General features: G+C 43.7%; 1 protein-coding gene across 13 annotated transcripts in view; it reads left to right on the top strand.

Moving 5' to 3' along the window:
* Positions 1–20564, top strand: part of FAM13A (family with sequence similarity 13 member A) — a 381052-nt gene that overhangs the window by 346105 nt on the left and 14383 nt on the right. For 2 of the 13 annotated variants that reach the window (XR_008617749.1, XR_008617748.1), the window contains exons 21-24: positions 5488–5687; positions 6286–6387; positions 10530–14113; positions 14250–15591. Coding sequence is in view for 6 of the 13 variants with exons in the window: in XM_024126705.3 (XP_023982473.1) it covers positions 5488–5687; positions 6286–6387; positions 9070–9196 (429 nt within the window). In the remaining 7 variants the exon portion in view is untranslated. Of the gene's footprint in view, positions 1–2622; positions 2860–5487; positions 5688–6285; positions 6388–8725; positions 14114–14249; positions 15602–19630; positions 20496–20564 lie in introns of those variants that run through there. The other 11 variants (XM_024126705.3, XM_024126704.3, XM_028491594.2 and 8 more) reach the window with 9 other exon arrangements.

Raw genomic sequence — 20564 nt, 5'->3', positions numbered from 1 at the left:
TCCCTCCTTCCCTCCTTCCCTCCTTCCCTCTCTCCCTCTCTCCCTCTCTCCCTCCTGCGGATGGAAAGCCGCTGTGATCGGGCCCTTTGGTGATGGCTTCCTGCAGCCTTCCCTAAAAATCAGCAGCTGCCACGTAGCACAGGGAGATCAGCTCGGTGCTGTGTGACCCCCTAGAGGGGTGGGATAGGGAGGGTGGGAGGGAGACGCAAGAGGGAGGAGATGTGGGGAGATATGTACATGTATAGCTGATTCATTTGTTATACAGCAGAAACTAGCACACACCACTGTAAAGCGGTTATACTCCAGTAAAGATGTTAAAAGTAAATAAATAAAATAGAACTAAATAAATACAGAAAAAAAAATCAGCTGCTTCTAACCAACTTTAAGCAGTCCTCTTTTATTTATGTTATAGACCAGCTGATCTCCTTAGTTTCATTTCAGTCCCTCGCTGTTGTTTTGTTTTGTTTTGTTTGTTGTTGTTTGGTTGGTTTTTACTTTGCTTGCAGGGATTTTTGTTTTGTTTTCAAAATGTTTTTTGTTTTGTTTCTTTCCCCCTATTTGAGGAGTGGATTTTCTGTACTCCAAAATTTTGTTAAATTAACTCATTGGGTAACTTAAAAAAAAAAAATCTCATTTACTAAGTTTATAGTGAAACCAAAATTAGCGAAGGCGGCGTATGTAGCACACACAAAAAATTATCATTTTATAGACAAATAGTTGTCTTTGACAGATATGTGGGTCCAGTTTCATCCACTCTCCTTTCCTCTTGCCTTCCCCCTGGCACATTTAGTCCTTGGTGCTAATTTTATAATCTGTTCTTGATCTGTGAATGTAGTGCTGTGACCAGCAGCCACTAGAACATACGCTCTGATTTTTTCCACCAGTAGTAATCATGGATTTTGTACAGATAATCCTTGTCCTCGGTGGCTACTTTTGCTGAAATGGGAGGAACCGTCTGTGTCCATAGATCTGTAGGGACCTAACTGGCCTAGACTAGGATCAGCCTCTTTCATATTTTTGTTTCTGGACAACTGAACACACTGACTGCCTTGTACAGGGCTCTAGAAAGGAAAAGTCAAAGTCAATCATTTTTTAAAAATCGATGATTGTTAGTTATTTAGCAGTTAAGTCAGAAGCGGGAGTAAAACCCCAAGTGGAAGTGAGTGTTAAGAGTTTGACTTGTCATATTTCTGTGGCAACCCCAAGCCTGGGGTGTCGTTTATTTACTGTAGTTAGGAACGATTATTTCAAAATATGGGGGCCTCGTTCCCACGGAGGGACACCAGTTGAGAACTGCTCCATTTTCTTGCCTGATTCTCTCCACTGTAACTGAGGTAAGGAGCCGGAAGCTACAAAGCCGTCTCTTCTCTTCACTCTCTTCCTTTTCTTACCTCCCAAGGGTCTTAGCTACTTAATAGACCTCACTTTAAGGTGTTAGGCAGTGATCGTGCTTCCTCTTCATATTGTTTAAGCAGAACTTGTTTTATAAAAATGCTGTAGATGTGAAATTTAGGCAAATATGCTACATTGTATCTTCAAAATTAGAGCTATTTTCTTACAGTAAGACTCGGTGTTGAAGAAAGAAGACAAATTTTATCTAGCTGGTAATTTCACACAAGAATTAAAACACCGTAATTGAAGAAATCTGGGCAAATGTGTGCATGAAAATTAGCATATTTCTCTTAGAAGCGTGCGCTAAAACTATTCCTAGATAAAAATGTGTTCTTTAACGCATCCGAAATGTGACGCTTGAAAATTGCCTCATGAAATGAATGGAGGATACAGGAAGGATGCTCTTTTTCAGAGTTGTTCCTCCAAATCTTATCCTTTAGCTTAGTTTATTTTTTTCACAATTATGTTTTGGCCATTGCTCTTCTACTGGCCCGCACGATGATCAGAATTTCAGATAATTTTGCAATTATTACATTGCTCTCGTAAATGGTGTTGTCTTTTAGTTCATTTTGTCCCAGTTGGCCAGGTTTATCATCAGCATGTATTTGGACTGTACTAATTCTCAGAAATTCGGTTATAATTTAGAATCTGGTGTGTGTGCAGATAAGAAGATTGTATCCAAATGGTTTCTTTGAAAACCATCCCTGATTTTTAATGCTTATGGGAAGACACCAGCTGTGTGTGAAAGAGAGCCAGCTCAAGTTCTGAAGCCCTAGAACTTCCAGCCCCCAAAATCCTACAGATCATCTAGTCAGTTCTCTGATCCAACATAAGAGTTTCCTCTAAAACTTTGCTGACAAAATAGACACCGTCCCTAAGAAGTTATTCCATCCTCAAACTTGAGACGTCTACAGCAAGGAAGAGAGTAAGGTCGCTCGTTACATGGGCTAAGCATCAACAAGAGCTAAAAATTTATATTATTAGTTTTATAGCTTATCATTTGAAAAATTATCGAAAACAATATAGTATTATATAATTTTAGAATGCATAAGTTTAATAACTATAAAATATAATTAATGAAATAATTAAATTATAGTATTCATAGTTACGACTGTATGACTTTCTACCCACAGGCCTAGCTTTGCCTCTGGAGCAGCATGGACTAAGCATATGTACAGTCACCTGCCCTGCCCACTGCCACCCACACCCTGTGAACATTTTTTTCTCCAGGTGCTTCTTACTCTTTCTCATGTGATATGGGCTCCGGACTGCCCAGCAGTGCAGTGGCTCTGCGCTCTACACCAGTCTCTCTATATCCCTCTTAAAAACTGATACCCGGAACGGAACGTTATTCTAGATGTGCTTTAACCAGCCCGACAGTGGACCAAGGACTAGTCCTGACCTTGATCTAGATAACTAAGGCCCTTCGGTTCTCGAAGTCTGTGCCTACGTGCCTGTCAATGTGCCGTAAGTTCCTCTTAGTCTTTCTAAGGCAGGATGTCTCAGCCTCAGCACTACAGACATTTGGGCCAGATAACTCTTTGTTGTGGAGGACTGGCCTCCACCCACTGGCTGCAAGTGGTGCCCTACCACCATCCCTCCCCAGTGTGACGACCCAAAATGCCTTCAGACATTGGCAGAGGTCCCCTAGGGGGCAGACGTGCCCCCAGTTGAGACCCATGGCTTGTCGCCCTGCCTAACTGTTGATTTATGCAACCCCCAGCTTCCTTTTCCAAGGATTGCTTAGTGTCTGTGTGTCCACGTTTTTTTCCTAATCTAATCATAGGACCTTGAATTTTTCCAGTTTGTTACTTTTCATACTTCTAGCCTTATGAAATAGATCACATCGAGACTTTATATTCCAGCACACCCAGATCTCCCTACCCACCGTGTTGTCTACACGTTTTGTGAATATCTTTGGCGCCTTACCCAAGTGACTGCTAAATATTAGGAAGGACGGGTCAGGTAAAGAGCCTGCTAGAGGCTTCCCTGATGATTCACATCAGTAGTGCAGCAGCACTCTGCATCGGTGTTCACAGCCAGCTTTCCTTTCACAGATCAGCCTACCTCCTTCTTTACTGAAATCCAGATATGATGCCAATCCTATCAAAAAAGAAGAAGATGGTTAGTTTCTCTGATTTGTGTACAGGGAGCCAGTGCTCGTCACTGTTGATCACCGATTCTTTTTCAGTTACTCATATGTTATCTAGCTATTGATTCCTTCTAGAATCTACTCAGTATCCACAACAACCTGACGGTCTCACCATTTGAAGGTCTGTTTTGCTGTTTCTTCTTCCCTGTGTTTTTCACAGCTCACTGAGAATAGCTTTGTTTAGCTTCATCTGAAAACACTGAGTTCTCAGGACGTGCAAGACACAGTCTCCCATTTTGAAGTTCTCTCAGGACCTTGGGATATAGTTGATAAGGCTTAGACCCCTAACTTCATTTCCTTCTGTCTCGGGCTTTAACACGCTCTTAATAGTAATTTGCATTTCTCTTTTAAAGCTGAATTACTGGACTAAGAGACATTTATTGAACACCTAATATGGGCAGGCATTGGCTGAGCTCTGGGAACAGCAGGGAACAGAGAGGCCCCAAATCCCTCCCTCCATGGAGTCTATAGTGAGGTGGTCCCACCTGGTCTCATCCAGGAAGGGGAGGTGGGCAGAGACTGAGCAGCCCGGTGTACCTGCTCAGGTACTCGACACGCATTATCTCGCTTCTTATGCAAATGATGTAGATGGGACTTGCCACTTCATCTTATGAAAAAGAGAAACTTTTAAACTATTGATTTAAAAGCCACTTTTACTCTGTGAATTTTTAAATGGTTTTAATTTTTTAAAAATTAATAATGAAGCTTTTACTTCCATGGATCAAGAAAAGAGATTGAAGATCTGAAGTCACAGCAAAAAGAATCTGGAAAGACCACTTAGTTTTTTGCCAACTCTACCTTCATGCCTTCGTAACCGTGGTTTCATTGCAGTTATGTAATAGTCCTTTGGTTTTGCCTATTTGTTTCTTTGTTCACATTATTTCTCTTCAGAGGCACCATTATAAACATACCAAACTTTATGGTAAGAAAATCAGCCACAGACAGTTTGAATCCTGTCCTTTACCTGTGAGCAGTGGTTCCTCTGGCCTCTTGGGAGCCATTGGCTGCACTGGCCCTGAAGCCACTTGGTTGAACTCACAACTGATGTTATAATCCTGTTGTTGATATAGCTGGATGCCTAACCAATTTTTTAATTTCTCAAGATATTAGGATATTCTTTTCTGGTCTGACTGTACCTTTTGGCAGTAAATTACTTCTCTTCAAATCTTTCTTTCAGACTCTGATATCATTTCTTAGAATCACATAGCTTTAAATTGGCACTAAGACATTCTCTTAGAACAATAAGTTGACCTCATTTTTCTAATTGCATTTTTATCAAGACAGAGAATATCACACTTTTCTTAGACTCTTGAATGCTGAAAAATACAGCTGTGGTCCTTGGAAACTCTTTGAAAAAACATAAGTTTTATGATTCTGATCATGGAAAGAGAAATGTTCTGATCTTCTCAAAATTCTCCTAAAATTTTGTGCTTCAAGCAACCACAAATATTTCATAATCTCAACTTTTAAATAGAAAGGCTGTATTGTTGAATTTCTGAAAAATCTTCATAGCTTAAAAAAAATTCTGAGACACATAACTGATAGAATCTTTAAAGCAGTGGTTTCTGGTGGTGAATTTTTTTTTAGGTATCGTCACAGAGCTGAGAATGTTTAGATTCATTTGCTTCTTTTGATTTAGGGTATAAATTATGATGATTGTTCCTTCCTACCCTTGGCCTTGACAACTGTTAATTGTGCTGTATACTAATTTTTTAACAGCTTTTTTCCCTATTGAGTAGCTGTGTTTAGCATTTGTCCTATTTACTGTGTACATATAGATATTCAGTAATATATCCATCATGTACACGTGTGTTGCTAAATGTAGCTATATAGAAGAAACCATAAGGGGTCTGGATAATTAAGTGATCCTGAAGTGATACCTGTAATGAAAGAGGGCCGGAAAAAGTGACCCAATTTTTATTGGGGTTGCTGTGTATCTCCAGGAAGAAGAGGAGGGTTCAGAAGACGATAGCAGCGCAAAGCCAGAGTTCACCGTCACCCTGGAAACCGACGATTTCAGTGCACGTGGCTTTCTGGACCAATTTGAAGATGACACTGATGGCTTTATTTCCCCAGTGGATGATAAAATACCTTCAAAATGCAGCCAGGATACCGGACTTTCAAATCTCCATGCTGCTTCAATGTACGTTGTTTGGGTGGTGGTATTGGAATGTTGTGATGAAAATAATTTTCTGAAATATTATTTTAGCCTTTGTACTTAAATTGGCTGACAAAACGTTAAGTGACTTGCCTAGGGTGCATCTAGGTGGATAAAACAGGGTTTGCTTGTTTGTTTAACTTCTGGCTCAGTGTTTTTATATGCTTCATCCCGTGTTATCTGAGGGAGCATCTGAGATCTTGCTTGAACAATCGCAAGGTCTCTGTAATGGCATTGTGTGGTTCTGTGCGCCACAGCTCGCCATTGAACACATACCGAGCACAGATGTCATCTCTTCCTTTCTAAGCAAAATATGACAAAGCGCCATGGGAGTTCACAAGCCTGAGGAATTCATAAGTAGCAGGAGCCTCGCAGGAGCCCCAGAAGCCATATCTATCGTCAGTGTGCTTTGGCTTCCAGGGGATGGAAAACATCCATTTCTGGTGACCCTCAGCTCCTTCCACAGTAGCTGCATTTATATGCTTTTCCCTTTCTCCACAACTCCTATCAAGTTGCACATTCCTTACGTCTATAACTATTCAGTTTTAACTCAGTTTTCTTGAAATACTTCTGCCCCTCTTAGACCAGAACTCTTGGAACACCTTCAGGAAATGAGAGAAGAAAAGAAAAGGATTCGAAAGAAACTTCGTGATTTTGAAGACAGTTTTTTCAGACAAAATGGAAGGTAAGTGCCTGTGTTGTCCCTGCCCTCCCCCTCCTCACACACAGCCCTCTTTTTTCTGTGTCACATCTGTGCAAAGCCTCCCATGTGGGAGCCACCCTACAGCTTTCCTGTAACCTGGCCCTTGGTTTTGTGCCCACGGCTCCTCTGAGGTTTACTGGAAATGGTGAGGTCTGTGTGGCCCTTCAGGAAGAAGTGCTCCTTGGATGATATCCAAGACCGATACAGATTCAGCTAACATTTATACAAAACTCACATGTCACATCAAATTCTAATCTACAATGAGGAGCTTAAAGCTAAGTTTCTAGTGGACAGCACTGGTTTTGATTTCCATTTTTGTTTTTTTAATCTTAATAAACTTGAAGGAGAAATAAGCAAAGGCGTACTCTAGGTCTTGCTGGTTTGTAGGCTCATTTTAAAAGCAGAGTCGTCAAGTCAAATGAGAAATACACAAGAAACAAGAAGCCCTCCTGACTGATACAGTGCCTTTCACCAGTGAGTTTTTTTTTTTAATACATTTTATCACCTAACATTCTTTTTATTTTTTTAATAAATTTTATTTATTTACTTTTGGTTCTTCGTTTCTGCGTGAGGGCTTCTCATTGCGGTGGCTTCTCTTGTTGCGGAGCACGGGCTCTAGGTGCGCGGGCTTCAGTAGTTGTGGCTCGCAGGCTCAGTAGTTGTGGCTCACAGGCTCTAGAGCACAGGCTCTGTAGTTGTGGCACACGGGCTTAGCTGCTCCGCAGCATGTGGGATCTTCCCGGACCAGGGCTCAAACCCACGTCCCCTGCATCAGCAGGCGGATTCTCAACCACGGCGCCACCAGGGAAGCCCCCACCAGTGAGTTTTAAGACATACTGTAATCATCATCATAGAGCGCTATGCTGAGCGGTAGTCTTCCCTGTTAGTAAGTGACCACGCACAGAATGTCTGACTCAAGTCACAGCATGAGACCAGGTTAGAGCAGGGAATAGAGTTCCATCTCTCACGTTGGAGTTAAGTTTTATCATTTTAAAATGTTTTATTTTAATCCAAATTATTTAAACAGTGTAAATACAGTTTCTCTTTAAGTCTCCTTTTATACTTCGCAAAAGTATTGGGAAATAAAAGTACCATAAAAATTAACTTAGGCATTAAAAATGTACTATATTTCATGGGCTTCCCTGGTGGTGCAGTGGTTGAGAGTCCGCCTGCCGATGCGGGGGACACGGGTTCGTGCCCCGGTCCGGGAGGAAGGCGTGCCCGCTGAGCCTGCGCGTCCGGAGCCTGTGCTCCGCAACGGGAGAGGCCACAACAGTGAGACGCCCGCGTACCGCAAAAAAAAAAAAAAGTACTATATTTCAGTTTATTTAAATTATTGTATAAATTTATTTTGGGGATCTCTGATTTGGATCTGTCCTATAATGACTTTCTCAAGATTTATGAATTTTTATACCTAAATATTTGTTTTTCTTTCTCCATGAATTGTAGGATATTTAGAAAATATAGATAAAAGAAATAATACCCCAAATGATAATAATCCCCAAAGACAAACCAAAGGATTAGTGTTTTGATGTGTTTCATTCCAGTCTTCTTCCCAAACATATTTTTGGTTTATCTGCTCTTTTTTTTTTTCCCATTTGTTTATAGTCACATTATGCACAGATATCCTATAATTATGTAACCTTCACAAGTTTTAAGAAAATACAGTTGATGGGAATCAGTCATCATCATACAAGTTTAGAACTGTCAGGGACTTCAGATTTCACAAAATCTGGTTCCATCACTTCGCATGTGAGGCAAGTGAAGACCCTCAAGGGCACGTCTGGGGCCAGGGTCAGAGGCCCCCTTCCCTTCCCTGCTCTCTCCTGGAAGCATCCAGCGTCCTTTCCTTGAGCAGGCAGAGCAGGAATAAAATCAGTTCATTGAGCAAAAGTAAATGAGCCCCAAGCTATCCCATCTTCCATTTTTGCTCTTCAATAAGAAGTAAAGGAAGCCTGGTACTTGCATGTCTGACGTGTGCGTTTCCAAGCGCGATGAGCAGCGGGGCAGTACCCGTTGAGGATGCGGGTAACAGCAGCCTTTCATCAGGTTCTCCTGCGGGTTGTATTAGGATCATGGATTCAGAGTGCTTAGCACAGCGCTCACCCTATCGTCAGCTCTCAAGTATAATACTTGAGCACATAAAAAGTATACCTATAAAATTACTCAGTAAACTATAAAGGTTTATTAGTATGCTGTGATCCAGTTGCTGAATTCCAAGACTAAATTTTTATAGTAAGTAGGAGTATTAACTGTTGTTTTTAAACCCTGTAAATTATGGGTATACCAATTACTAATCCGAAGTTTACTGGTTCATTAGGTGAAGTATATAAAAGTGAGAAAGCATTAAGTGTAAGTAAAGGACTTCAGTGTCTGGAGACTTGTAGCGTGAATTCATACGTAGCAACAGCAGAGAGAGAAAGTTTCTACATTTCGTAGCCTTTCCCGTCACGCTTCAAGATGGCAGATTAACTCTGAAACTCAGTCGCATGGTGCCTTCTCGGGACACCGTCTTTCACTGCTTGTCTAAACCCAGCTCCCGTCTTGATACCAAGTGCTTCTTGGCAACGCTGATTCTATGGGGTGATCGTCCGCCTGATGAACTGTATCCTCTAGAAGAGACAGCAAACGATCACCAGCCCCTTCTCCCTTTGTTCCCATCAGAAACGTCCAGAAGGAAGACCGCACTCCCATGGCTGAAGAATACAGCGGATACAAGCACATTAAGGCAAAGCTGAGGCTCCTGGAGGTGCTCATCAGCAAGAGAGACACCGATTCCAAGTCCGTGTGAGGAGGCAGCCCCGTCCGAGCCAAGGGGGCTGGGGGTGCAGGGCGAACGCGCCCCCCACCTCCCCTGGCAGATGGCAGCCCTGCAGAAACTGGAAGGCAGCCTCGGAGCCGGACCTACACGAAGAGTAGCTCCTCGGCCTCTGGGCCGCTGGGATCATCTCCAGTTTCCACTGCCTGCCTCGGAAACCACCTAGATGGAAGGAGCCCACCCGCCCCCACGTAGGAGTTGTGTAAGGGGAAGTCGCGATCTCCGTGCACCCGAGCGCCCGCAGACACACACAGACGCCGCAGGGGAAGCTTCGCTGACACGGGCGGCGACGAATCGCTACGTTGAGACGCACTCATCTGCAGAGGATACACACTGTTCTTGTCTGGATAACTGAGGAACAGCCTGTTCTCTGTCGGACTGTGACAAAAACAAGCTCAGGACTTCACTGCGTAGAGCGAACTTGCTGTGCACGTCCAGTGCAGGTGCCCGAGAGAGCACGGGCTCTCTTTGGACCCGGTCAAGTGGGAACCTGCACTGGAGCCCCGTCTGCTGCCTTGACCGTCCTCGTGACCTTTCCACAGAGCTGCGCCTTTCCCCACTCGTGTGAATCGCTTCCCCTTTAGCTCTCAGGTGGATGGAAGCTGCGCGTCTGCCCAGGATGGCCGTGCAGTCCTCTCTTTGACCGTGTGTTTCTTCACGACGTCCTCAGCGGATAGAGAACTGTGATCCCTGACTAGGGCTGGACCATCTGCAGAGGACAGAGGGGATAGAGAAGTAGCTAATATTTGTGCTGATTTTTAAATTAGGCAGCAGCGAAGAGCCTGGAGAATCCTTTCCTGAACACTGACTGCGCTTATTAGCCTCAGATTTTAACATCAAACACTAAGCGAGGCCAGCAGCCTATTTGGGGTTTGGTTTTGTTTTGGCTGTAGCCAAACAAAAGGGTCTTGCTTAATTCTTAGCTTAAGTGTAGAGGATCGTGAGAGAGAAAGAGCCTGTATTCGAAGCCTCCTGAGAACTTACCAGAGTTTAATTGTTTTTCTTTTTTTAAGTAAACCCTCACTAAAAATCTCCTGAGGGGTAAGTATAGCCCTCAGAGCTCAGCCTAAGGCAGAATCTAAATCACACTATTTTCAAGATTATGTATAAAGAGAAAGAAAAATAATGGTGTATAGCCAATTATGATTATAATTTTTTCAAAGGCGGTGTCACAAAACTGTCTATATTAGACATTTTGGAGGGACCAGGGAATTTAAGACACCAAATCGTTCATCTCTTCAGTGTGCTGATGTTATCTTGTGATTTGTTCTTACTTTTTGACTTTCTGTGTTTGTGCTGAGGAAAGTGGGTCCCGGTTCTGCCTGCCCATCCCACGTTTCTGCTGTGTGAGGTCGAGCACAGGTGCCTGCCCACCAGCCGCTGGTTGCCAAGAGAAGGTGTTTCAGAAGGCTCTGCCTTTTGAAGATAATGTTGCGGGATGAACAGGACAGCAAAGGGTACCATTTTGTTTTCTTTAATAATAATAACAAGGAGAAAACTCTTCCTGATCAGTTGTCAGTTTCCAAAATGGGTTCTTGAGAAACTGTCTGGTCAGATTGGATTTGTAGCAGCATTTTCCAATGTTGAAGTGAAGTAGCCGCTCTCTGTCGGTTGAAAATCGTTTAAGTCGGGAGTAGGGGAAAAAGAATACCTTTAAATTGGCTTTTAAAAATAATCATCCAAAAGCATGAGCTATGTGTTGAAAGTGCCCTGGTTGAATCCACATACTTAAAGACGGTACATAATCCTGCAATATAGATACAGCTTGGTATTCTTTGCTCTACTGTTTACATTGCAGATTGCTATAATTTCAAGGAGCTATATTATAAACAAAATGATGCACTTTAGGACGTTTTCTATTTTTGAAATCTGAACATGAATCATTCACATGACCAAAAATTGTATTTTTTAAAAGAAATACATGTCTAGTTTGTCCTTTTTAAGTAATTATTCTCTTACATAAGCTATAATATAAATCACATCATTACCAGTTAACTTTCAAAGCACATCTATCTGTCTAAGAGTATTGTTTTGAAAATACTACTATGCTATAGAACTTTAAAAGAGAAAAAGCTATATAAATGAGAAGCTACTAAACGTTTTGAAATCTATTGTTTCTGCCAAAGGTAAATTAAGTAAAAGATTTATTCAGGAATCCCCATTCAAATTTGTATGATTGAATAAAAGAAGACACCAAGTTATAGTAAAATGTGTATGGAATGTCATGTTTTCCTTTGTAATTTATAATAATATACTTCCTAGAATGGTGCCCAAATTAAGGGAGGGAAGCCCTGTTTACACGAGATTCTATCTGAAGACAGGTTAGTCCGTAGGTTCTGGCTCTGCCAGAAATGCTGAGGTAAATTTGTTTCCGTAGCAACCATTTTTGCAGCCCAGAGTCTCAAGGCCCTAGAGGCAGTGTCTTAATTGGCTTAACACAGAATACTCTGGGCTGCGGTTTTTCCTTTGCTCTGTCGGGAACGTGTGTGTTTATGAGCACGTGCCAACAAAATAAATGTCAAGGGTTATTTAATAACAATGATAAGTAAAAGTAAAGCATGAGTAAGCTTGGCTGTGTGATTGTAAGAATCAGAGATAGCAGAGGCTTGTAATTTTCCCAAGCATTTGCTTTTTATTGTGTTTTAGTCTGGAGCAAACCTTGAAATAGGTATTTATATCAAGTATGTTATCATTACTGCATTTCATCTTTGAAGCATTGAGTTTGTATTTTACTTTTTAGACAGGTATGTGCAAGGTGTAGGATAAGGGCCTGCGGAGAAGTTTTTCAGGACAGCCGAAGTTTGTCTTGGTGCTGGTAGAAGAAAGTCTGCACAATCTCAGTGATCTCCGATTCAGGGAAAAGTCCCATGAAAGACCACATCACATTTCAAACTGGAGAACTGCTTTTTTTTAATTGCTAGCTATAATTTATTGTGAGCTAATAAGTAGATTTCTTTGCTTTGGTTGCTAGTTTGAAGGCAAAAGATTATTACTCATTGGCAAGGCAGGCATCAGCAATGCCTCTGTATGTAACATCAGTGTGATTTTTGCTTTCTCTCATCCCGACGCAACACTTGCACGGTGGCAGAAGAGCCTGTTATAGGGTGCGCCTGCTCCTGGGTGTGGCATTTCTCGCCCAGGACAAGTGCCTCAGGGCTGTGCTTTTGTCTTAAACGTGGCACTGAGATGCACTGAGGCCAGCAATCTTGGCGCCTCCTGAGGGCTGAGCTTAGAACTAATGTGGTTGAGCTTAGAATTCCTCATAAGGTGACTATTAAGTTTATTATCAGAATCAAAGGGCAGCCATGGTGCCAGTTAAGTTGGTTCTTTCTGGGACTGTCTAGTTCTCAGTAGACAGAATTGAGCCCTGTATCCAGAACTGATCACAGATTTATAAGGAAAATGAAAATTTAAAGTTTGTTGATGAATTTTTTAAGAGACTCTTCATCTGATCATGAAGATGCCATCTTTCTTAAGGGTATATACCTCACTACCTTTGATGGTATATTTACAGCTGAACGCCATAATCTCTTTTAACTGCTTTGTGAAAATCTGGTTGTAGTCTAAATTGGTTTTGCTTTCGAGACAGGTCTTCCTGACCCACTGCATCCTGGGGGGTTTTCTCCCCAGGTGGGGAGTGGTAGTTTCTGCACCAAGATCAGCACGTCTGTGGTATTCTTTCGTAGTATCCATTTGGTTAAACCAATAGGGAGGGACAAAACTGGGCTAAAACGTTAAAGCAGTGTTTCCTCGGAAGGCCGTGGGTTTAGCAGAAGCCAGAGTGTGCTTTCTTTTTCTTTGATTAATTCCCTTCCGTTATATTTTTTTCCCCACGTGACCCTCAAAATCTACTGAAGAGTACATTTTGTCAAAAGATAGGCTAAACATGTTTTCAAGTCTGTAGGTACTGAACTTGTGCATACTGGCACTTCTTCACGGGGCAGCTGACACAGCAAGCTCCAAAAGATGGTGATCTACGTGTCAGCAGCCACTTTCCAGAGTAGAGATCGCGCCCTTGGGGCATCCACACTCCTCCACCATGATCCTTCACAACAGATGTCTGTGGGTAAGCTGAGGTCAATTACAGGTACACACAGATGGGTATTAAAATGAAGTCTATACATCTACAACTTCATATTGCTATGAAGGTGCAGGTATGTCTCTAGAGGATCGCATTTTGTCTGGAATCCAGCCAGCCGTGGCCATGTGCGCAGCTTGAGAAATCGATTCGGCAGATCTAACCCTCAATCTGAAAGCACCTGTACAATCAGGAAAATCTCCGAGAGTGGATGCAATTTTAGTAAATAACATGGGCCCGGGACAATGTTTACATGCCATGTAAGCAGAAAGCATTTGAAATTACAGTTGTTCCTTTTTTAAAATGTAAACTGAATGAAAATATGTACATTTTTGTACGTGACTGTATTTTGTATGAACATAAATAAAATATTTTTAATTGTGAATGTTCTGAATTTTTTGACAGCGTCAGGAACGTGTGACTGAACGCTCTGTGGGGTCTGACCTTTCCCTATGTAAGGAATCAAGCTGCTCCCCTGAGCTCCTCAGAAGCCTCCTGAGGATTAAGATTTGTTATTCTGTCTCCAGGGAGGGCCCTGGAAGGTGAAGCAACCTGGGTACAAGCTAGGCATGCCCGTGATGGCCGGTAGGAAAACAGGCTTGTGCTCTCTGCTCAGCTGCCTTTGAAGCAATTCATGGAAGGGGCTGGAGGGGTGCAGAAAGAAAGGCATTGAGAAAAACAACTGTTTAAGTACATTTCCAAAGTCTCGGAGGCCATCACAGGCACATATGTGAACCACTCGCTGCTCTGAAGCTAACGAGGCCACCAGAAAACTGTGACACAGAAGAAAAGGCACATTGCAGTCATGTGAGGTGAGCAGCTCGTGGTCGGTGGAGGTTAGGCCTACAGGTGTTCTTTAAGCTGCATGTGTTATAGACGCCTGACTTAAGTGACTCAAGTACACATTCAAAGTATACTAAACCTGAAATTTTAAAAAAAAAAATTAAGGCTTGGAGCAAGGACCTTGTCCCAGTACTGACACCAGGATTTGAACTACGGTCTGTCTGACTTCGGAGCGTGAAGACGCAGCACTGCTGACGGCACAGTGGCCTGGTGTGCTGTCAGAACTGAAGCTCGGGCTTCCCTGGTGGCGCAATGGCTGAGAATCCGCCTGCCAGCGCAGGGGACACGGGTTCGAGCCCCGGTCCGGGAAGATCCCACGTGCCGCGGAGCAACTAAGCCCGTGCGCCACAACTACTGAGCCTGCGATCTGGAGCCGCGAGCCACAACCACTGAGCTCACGTGCTGCGGCTACCGAGGCCCACGCGCCTAGAGCCCGTGCTCCGCAACGGGAGGCGCCACTGCAGTGAGAAGCCCACGCGCCACAGGAAAGAGTAACCTCCGCTCGCAGTAACTGGAGAAAAGCCCACGTGCAGCAACGAGGACCCAACACAGCCAAAAATAAAATAAATGGAATAAATATAAATTTTTTAAAGAAACACTGAAGCTCGCGTGAGTAACTTACGTTTTGAAACACTGGGTCCAAAGAAATAAAACTGAGGCAGGAGTGGCAAGCAGTGAATAGCGACCCTTCATTTTCTTAAGTCCTATTTTGCTGTGGCCCCTCTGAGGGACTAGAAAGTGATGCTGGCCCAAGTACGCCAGCTTCTACAGCCTGTTTAAAAGCCTCCAGACGGCCTCCCCCGACTCCCCTGGAAATGTTTTTCCCCCTACTCTATCAGTTTGCAGCACGATGGATGAACTGAATGGGAATTTCAGAACAGGGACCGACTGGGGGAGGTTGGGAGAGGAGGACAGTCCTCGTCACTCCTTTCAATGGCCTCATTATTACCCCCTCTAGAAATGGATTCTGAATCTTGTGAGACAAAATGTATCAGGGTTATCCCTAAGCTGGGTCAGCTTATCAAGGCTATAAATACACAGTTGAATTTCATATTCAGTAAAAGCTGAAAGTAGAAATTCCCAAATGCATTTTCAGAATGCTGGCTGGCAGGCCGACAAGTGGGCTTTGGCAGGAACTGGGCTTGTTGGCAGCTTGCTTCTCACTGCTCCTCTCCATCAACAAGGCTTGTACCACAGGGCGGATCCGAGTTGTGCGGCATCTTCCGGGGAACGCGGCCCGGTGCAAAACGCAGCAAGAACCAAATCCGAGACCTCTGGACTTCCATGTCTCAGCTGAGCCTTTGTGTCTATAAATTATATGTTACTGTGAATTCTGAAACTCATATCTTCCACACGTTTGAATCTTCCTTTAATTTCTCAAAAGCAATTCAAAGATACTGAGAAATCCTTGTCATGCTTCTGGTTCTACAGCGTTGAGTACTTCTTGGTAAGATATTTTGAGATATTGTTATTTTTCTGTAACTGTTGCTTTTTTTAACTGAAGTATAGTTGATTTATAATGTTTCAGGTGTACAGCAAAGTGATTCAGTTATATATATGTATATACTTTTTCAGATTCTTTTCCATTATAGGTTATTACAAGATATTGAATATAGTTCCCTGTGTAGATAGTAGGTCCTTGTTTGTCTATTTTACTTTTTTCTTAATATTTTTTTATAAATTTATTTATTTTTGGCTGTGTTGGGTCTTCGTTGCTGTGCGTGGGCTTTCTCTAGTTGTGGCGAGCGGGGTTACTCTTTGTTGCCATGTGCGGGCTTCTCATCACGGTGGCTTCTCTTGTTGCGAATCCTTGTCATGCTTCTGGTTCTACAGCGTTGAGTACTTCTTGGTAAGATATTTTGAGATATTGTTATTTTTCTGTAACTGTTGCTTTTTTTAACTGAAGTATAGTTGATTTATAATGTTTCAGGTGTACAGCAAAGTGATTCAGTTATATATATGTATATACTTTTTCAGATTCTTTTCCATTATAGGTTATTACAAGATATTGAATATAGTTCCCTGTGTAGATAGTAGGTCCTTGTTTGTCTATTTTACTTTTTTCTTAATATTTTTTTATAAATTTATTTATTTTTGGCTGTGTTGGGTCTTCGTTGCTGTGCGTGGGCTTTCTCTAGTTGTGGCGAGCGGGGTTACTCTTTGTTGCCATGTGCGGGCTTCTCATCACGGTGGCTTCTCTTGTTGCGGAGCACGGGCTCCAGGCATGCGGGCGATAGGCTAAACATGTTTTCAAGTCTGTAGGTACTGAACTTGTGCATACTGGCACTTCTTCACGGGGCAGCTGACACAGCAAGCTCCAAAAGATGGTGATCTACGTGTCAGCAGCCACTTTCCAGAGTAGAGATCGCGCCCTTGGGGCATCCACACTCCTCCACCATGATCCTTCACAACAGATGTCTGTGGGTAAGCTGAGGTCAATTACAGGTACACACAGATGGGTATTAAAATGAAGTCTATACATCTACAACTTCATATTGCTATGAAGGTGCAGGTATGTCTCTAGAGGATCGCATTTTGTCTGGAATCCAGCCAGCCGTGGCCATGTGCGCAGCTTGAGAAATCGATTCGGCAGATCTAACCCTCAATCTGAAAGCACCTGTACAATCAGGAAAATCTCCGAGAGTGGATGCAATTTTAGTAAATAACATGGGCCCGGGACAATGTTTACATGCCATGTAAGCAGAAAGCATTTGAAATTACAGTTGTTCCTTTTTTAAAATGTAAACTGAATGAAAATATGTACATTTTTGTACGTGACTGTATTTTGTATGAACATAAATAAAATATTTTTAATTGTGAATGTTCTGAATTTTTTGACAGCGTCAGGAACGTGTGACTGAACGCTCTGTGGGGTCTGACCTTTCCCTATGTAAGGAATCAAGCTGCTCCCCTGAGCTCCTCAGAAGCCTCCTGAGGATTAAGATTTGTTATTCTGTCTCCAGGGAGGGCCCTGGAAGGTGAAGCAACCTGGGTACAAGCTAGGCATGCCCGTGATGGCCGGTAGGAAAACAGGCTTGTGCTCTCTGCTCAGCTGCCTTTGAAGCAATTCATGGAAGGGGCTGGAGGGGTGCAGAAAGAAAGGCATTGAGAAAAACAACTGTTTAAGTACATTTCCAAAGTCTCGGAGGCCATCACAGGCACATATGTGAACCACTCGCTGCTCTGAAGCTAACGAGGCCACCAGAAAACTGTGACACAGAAGAAAAGGCACATTGCAGTCATGTGAGGTGAGCAGCTCGTGGTCGGTGGAGGTTAGGCCTACAGGTGTTCTTTAAGCTGCATGTGTTATAGACGCCTGACTTAAGTGACTCAAGTACACATTCAAAGTATACTAAACCTGAAATTTTAAAAAAAAAAATTAAGGCTTGGAGCAAGGACCTTGTCCCAGTACTGACACCAGGATTTGAACTACGGTCTGTCTGACTTCGGAGCGTGAAGACGCAGCACTGCTGACGGCACAGTGGCCTGGTGTGCTGTCAGAACTGAAGCTCGGGCTTCCCTGGTGGCGCAATGGCTGAGAATCCGCCTGCCAGCGCAGGGGACACGGGTTCGAGCCCCGGTCCGGGAAGATCCCACGTGCCGCGGAGCAACTAAGCCCGTGCGCCACAACTACTGAGCCTGCGATCTGGAGCCGCGAGCCACAACCACTGAGCTCACGTGCTGCGGCTACCGAGGCCCACGCGCCTAGAGCCCGTGCTCCGCAACGGGAGGCGCCACTGCAGTGAGAAGCCCACGCGCCACAGGAAAGAGTAACCTCCGCTCGCAGTAACTGGAGAAAAGCCCACGTGCAGCAACGAGGACCCAACACAGCCAAAAATAAAATAAATGGAATAAATATAAATTTTTTAAAGAAACACTGAAGCTCGCGTGAGTAACTTACGTTTTGAAACACTGGGTCCAAAGAAATAAAACTGAGGCAGGAGTGGCAAGCAGTGAATAGCGACCCTTCATTTTCTTAAGTCCTATTTTGCTGTGGCCCCTCTGAGGGACTAGAAAGTGATGCTGGCCCAAGTACGCCAGCTTCTACAGCCTGTTTAAAAGCCTCCAGACGGCCTCCCCCGACTCCCCTGGAAATGTTTTTCCCCCTACTCTATCAGTTTGCAGCACGATGGATGAACTGAATGGGAATTTCAGAACAGGGACCGACTGGGGGAGGTTGGGAGAGGAGGACAGTCCTCGTCACTCCTTTCAATGGCCTCATTATTACCCCCTCTAGAAATGGATTCTGAATCTTGTGAGACAAAATGTATCAGGGTTATCCCTAAGCTGGGTCAGCTTATCAAGGCTATAAATACACAGTTGAATTTCATATTCAGTAAAAGCTGAAAGTAGAAATTCCCAAATGCATTTTCAGAATGCTGGCTGGCAGGCCGACAAGTGGGCTTTGGCAGGAACTGGGCTTGTTGGCAGCTTGCTTCTCACTGCTCCTCTCCATCAACAAGGCTTGTACCACAGGGCGGATCCGAGTTGTGCGGCATCTTCCGGGGAACGCGGCCCGGTGCAAAACGCAGCAAGAACCAAATCCGAGACCTCTGGACTTCCATGTCTCAGCTGAGCCTTTGTGTCTATAAATTATATGTTACTGTGAATTCTGAAACTCATATCTTCCACACGTTTGAATCTTCCTTTAATTTCTCAAAAGCAATTCAAAGATACTGAGAAATCCTTGTCATGCTTCTGGTTCTACAGCGTTGAGTACTTCTTGGTAAGATATTTTGAGATATTGTTATTTTTCTGTAACTGTTGCTTTTTTTAACTGAAGTATAGTTGATTTATAATGTTTCAGGTGTACAGCAAAGTGATTCAGTTATATATATGTATATACTTTTTCAGATTCTTTTCCATTATAGGTTATTACAAGATATTGAATATAGTTCCCTGTGTAGATAGTAGGTCCTTGTTTGTCTATTTTACTTTTTTCTTAATATTTTTTTATAAATTTATTTATTTTTGGCTGTGTTGGGTCTTCGTTGCTGTGCGTGGGCTTTCTCTAGTTGTGGCGAGCGGGGTTACTCTTTGTTGCCATGTGCGGGCTTCTCATCACGGTGGCTTCTCTTGTTGCGGAGCACGGGCTCCAGGCATGCGGGCTTCAGTAGCTGTGGCACGTGTGCTCAGTAGCTGTGGCTCGCGGGCTCTAGAGCGCAGGCTCAGTAGTTGCGGCGCACGGGCTTAGTTGCTCTGCGACATGTGGGATCTTTCCGGACCGGGGCTTGAACCCGTGTCCCCTGCATTGGTAGGCAGATTCTTGACCATTGCGCCACCGGGGAAGTCCTATCTATTTTACTTTTGAAGAACTTAAAAGTACTGGACAAGATTAGACAAAGGGGAGGGAACGCAGGGAGGGAGTGAAAGATCTATTTCTCTCTGGTAGCAGAGGGCAGGGCTTCTCAAACTGGAATGCTGGCCAGGGGTCTTGTAGAACAGTCGCCTTGGGGGGGCCTGACAATCTGCATTTTTCTGACAAGCTTCCAGGTGCTGCAATGCTGCTGGTCCAAAGACCTCACTTGAAGTAGAGGGTGCAGACAGCATCCGGGGTATCTGCGGAAATGAGCATCTCCGATCAGTTCCAAATCCCGCGTTGACAGAGACAGTCCACGACAATCCCAGTGGAGGCCAAATGCTGCTCGATGCTTAAGGTCCAGACCGCAGACAGATGGCTCCACTCTGCGACCTGTGCACATTCCTTACCCTCCCTGTCTCCGTTTCTTTATCTAAAAAATGGAAATAATCAGAGTACGTCCCTTATCGGGGTTATTATGGGAATTTACTTGGATGAACATAAAGTGAGCACACAATAAATCTGCAGTAAAGGATGGTGGCGGGCTGTTATCACCAAGCATTGAGACAAAGATTCTTTCTCTGCTGAAGTCCAAACAAGACATTTTGAATCACTACAAGAAAGGGCTTGTCTTCCCCCACCCCCTGTCTCCTCGCCCTCTGGTCCCTTGTTTGTCTTAGTCAGAAACAGGGGGCACCTCCAGCCCTTGAAGCACAAATCAGCACTAACCGGTGAGACGGATTTTGTGGGAACACTGACCCATTCTCTTGGCAGGGAAAGTAAAATTCTGACTCTTCTCAAGCAATCTGCATCAAAACGTGTGTGCAGCTTTCTCCGAGAGACCTTTGCTGCTACACCCTTCCCTCACGGAGCAGGGCAAACTCCTCTAAGTCAGCTTCTCCCTAGGGCATTTTGGGAGGTCCGTGTCTGCTCAGACATGTCAAAGGAATTAACTGAGCGGAGACAGATGTGGGATCGCCTGCATTCTGTGCAGGGAAGGAACACAACAACCTTTGAGCTGATTTCTAGGCACCTGGTATCCTGAAATTTCTGTCTCAGGCTGTATTTTTTTTTTTTTTTTTTTTTTTTTGTTGCGGTACGCGGGCCTCTCACTGCCGGGG

The sequence above is a fragment of the Physeter macrocephalus genome, chromosome 7 (assembly GCF_002837175.3).
Source record: "Physeter macrocephalus isolate SW-GA chromosome 7, ASM283717v5, whole genome shotgun sequence".
Taxonomy (NCBI): Eukaryota; Metazoa; Chordata; class Mammalia; order Artiodactyla; family Physeteridae; genus Physeter; species Physeter macrocephalus.
Note: the sequence above shows the minus strand (reverse complement) of the source record. Positions and strands in the feature narration are given on the sequence as shown.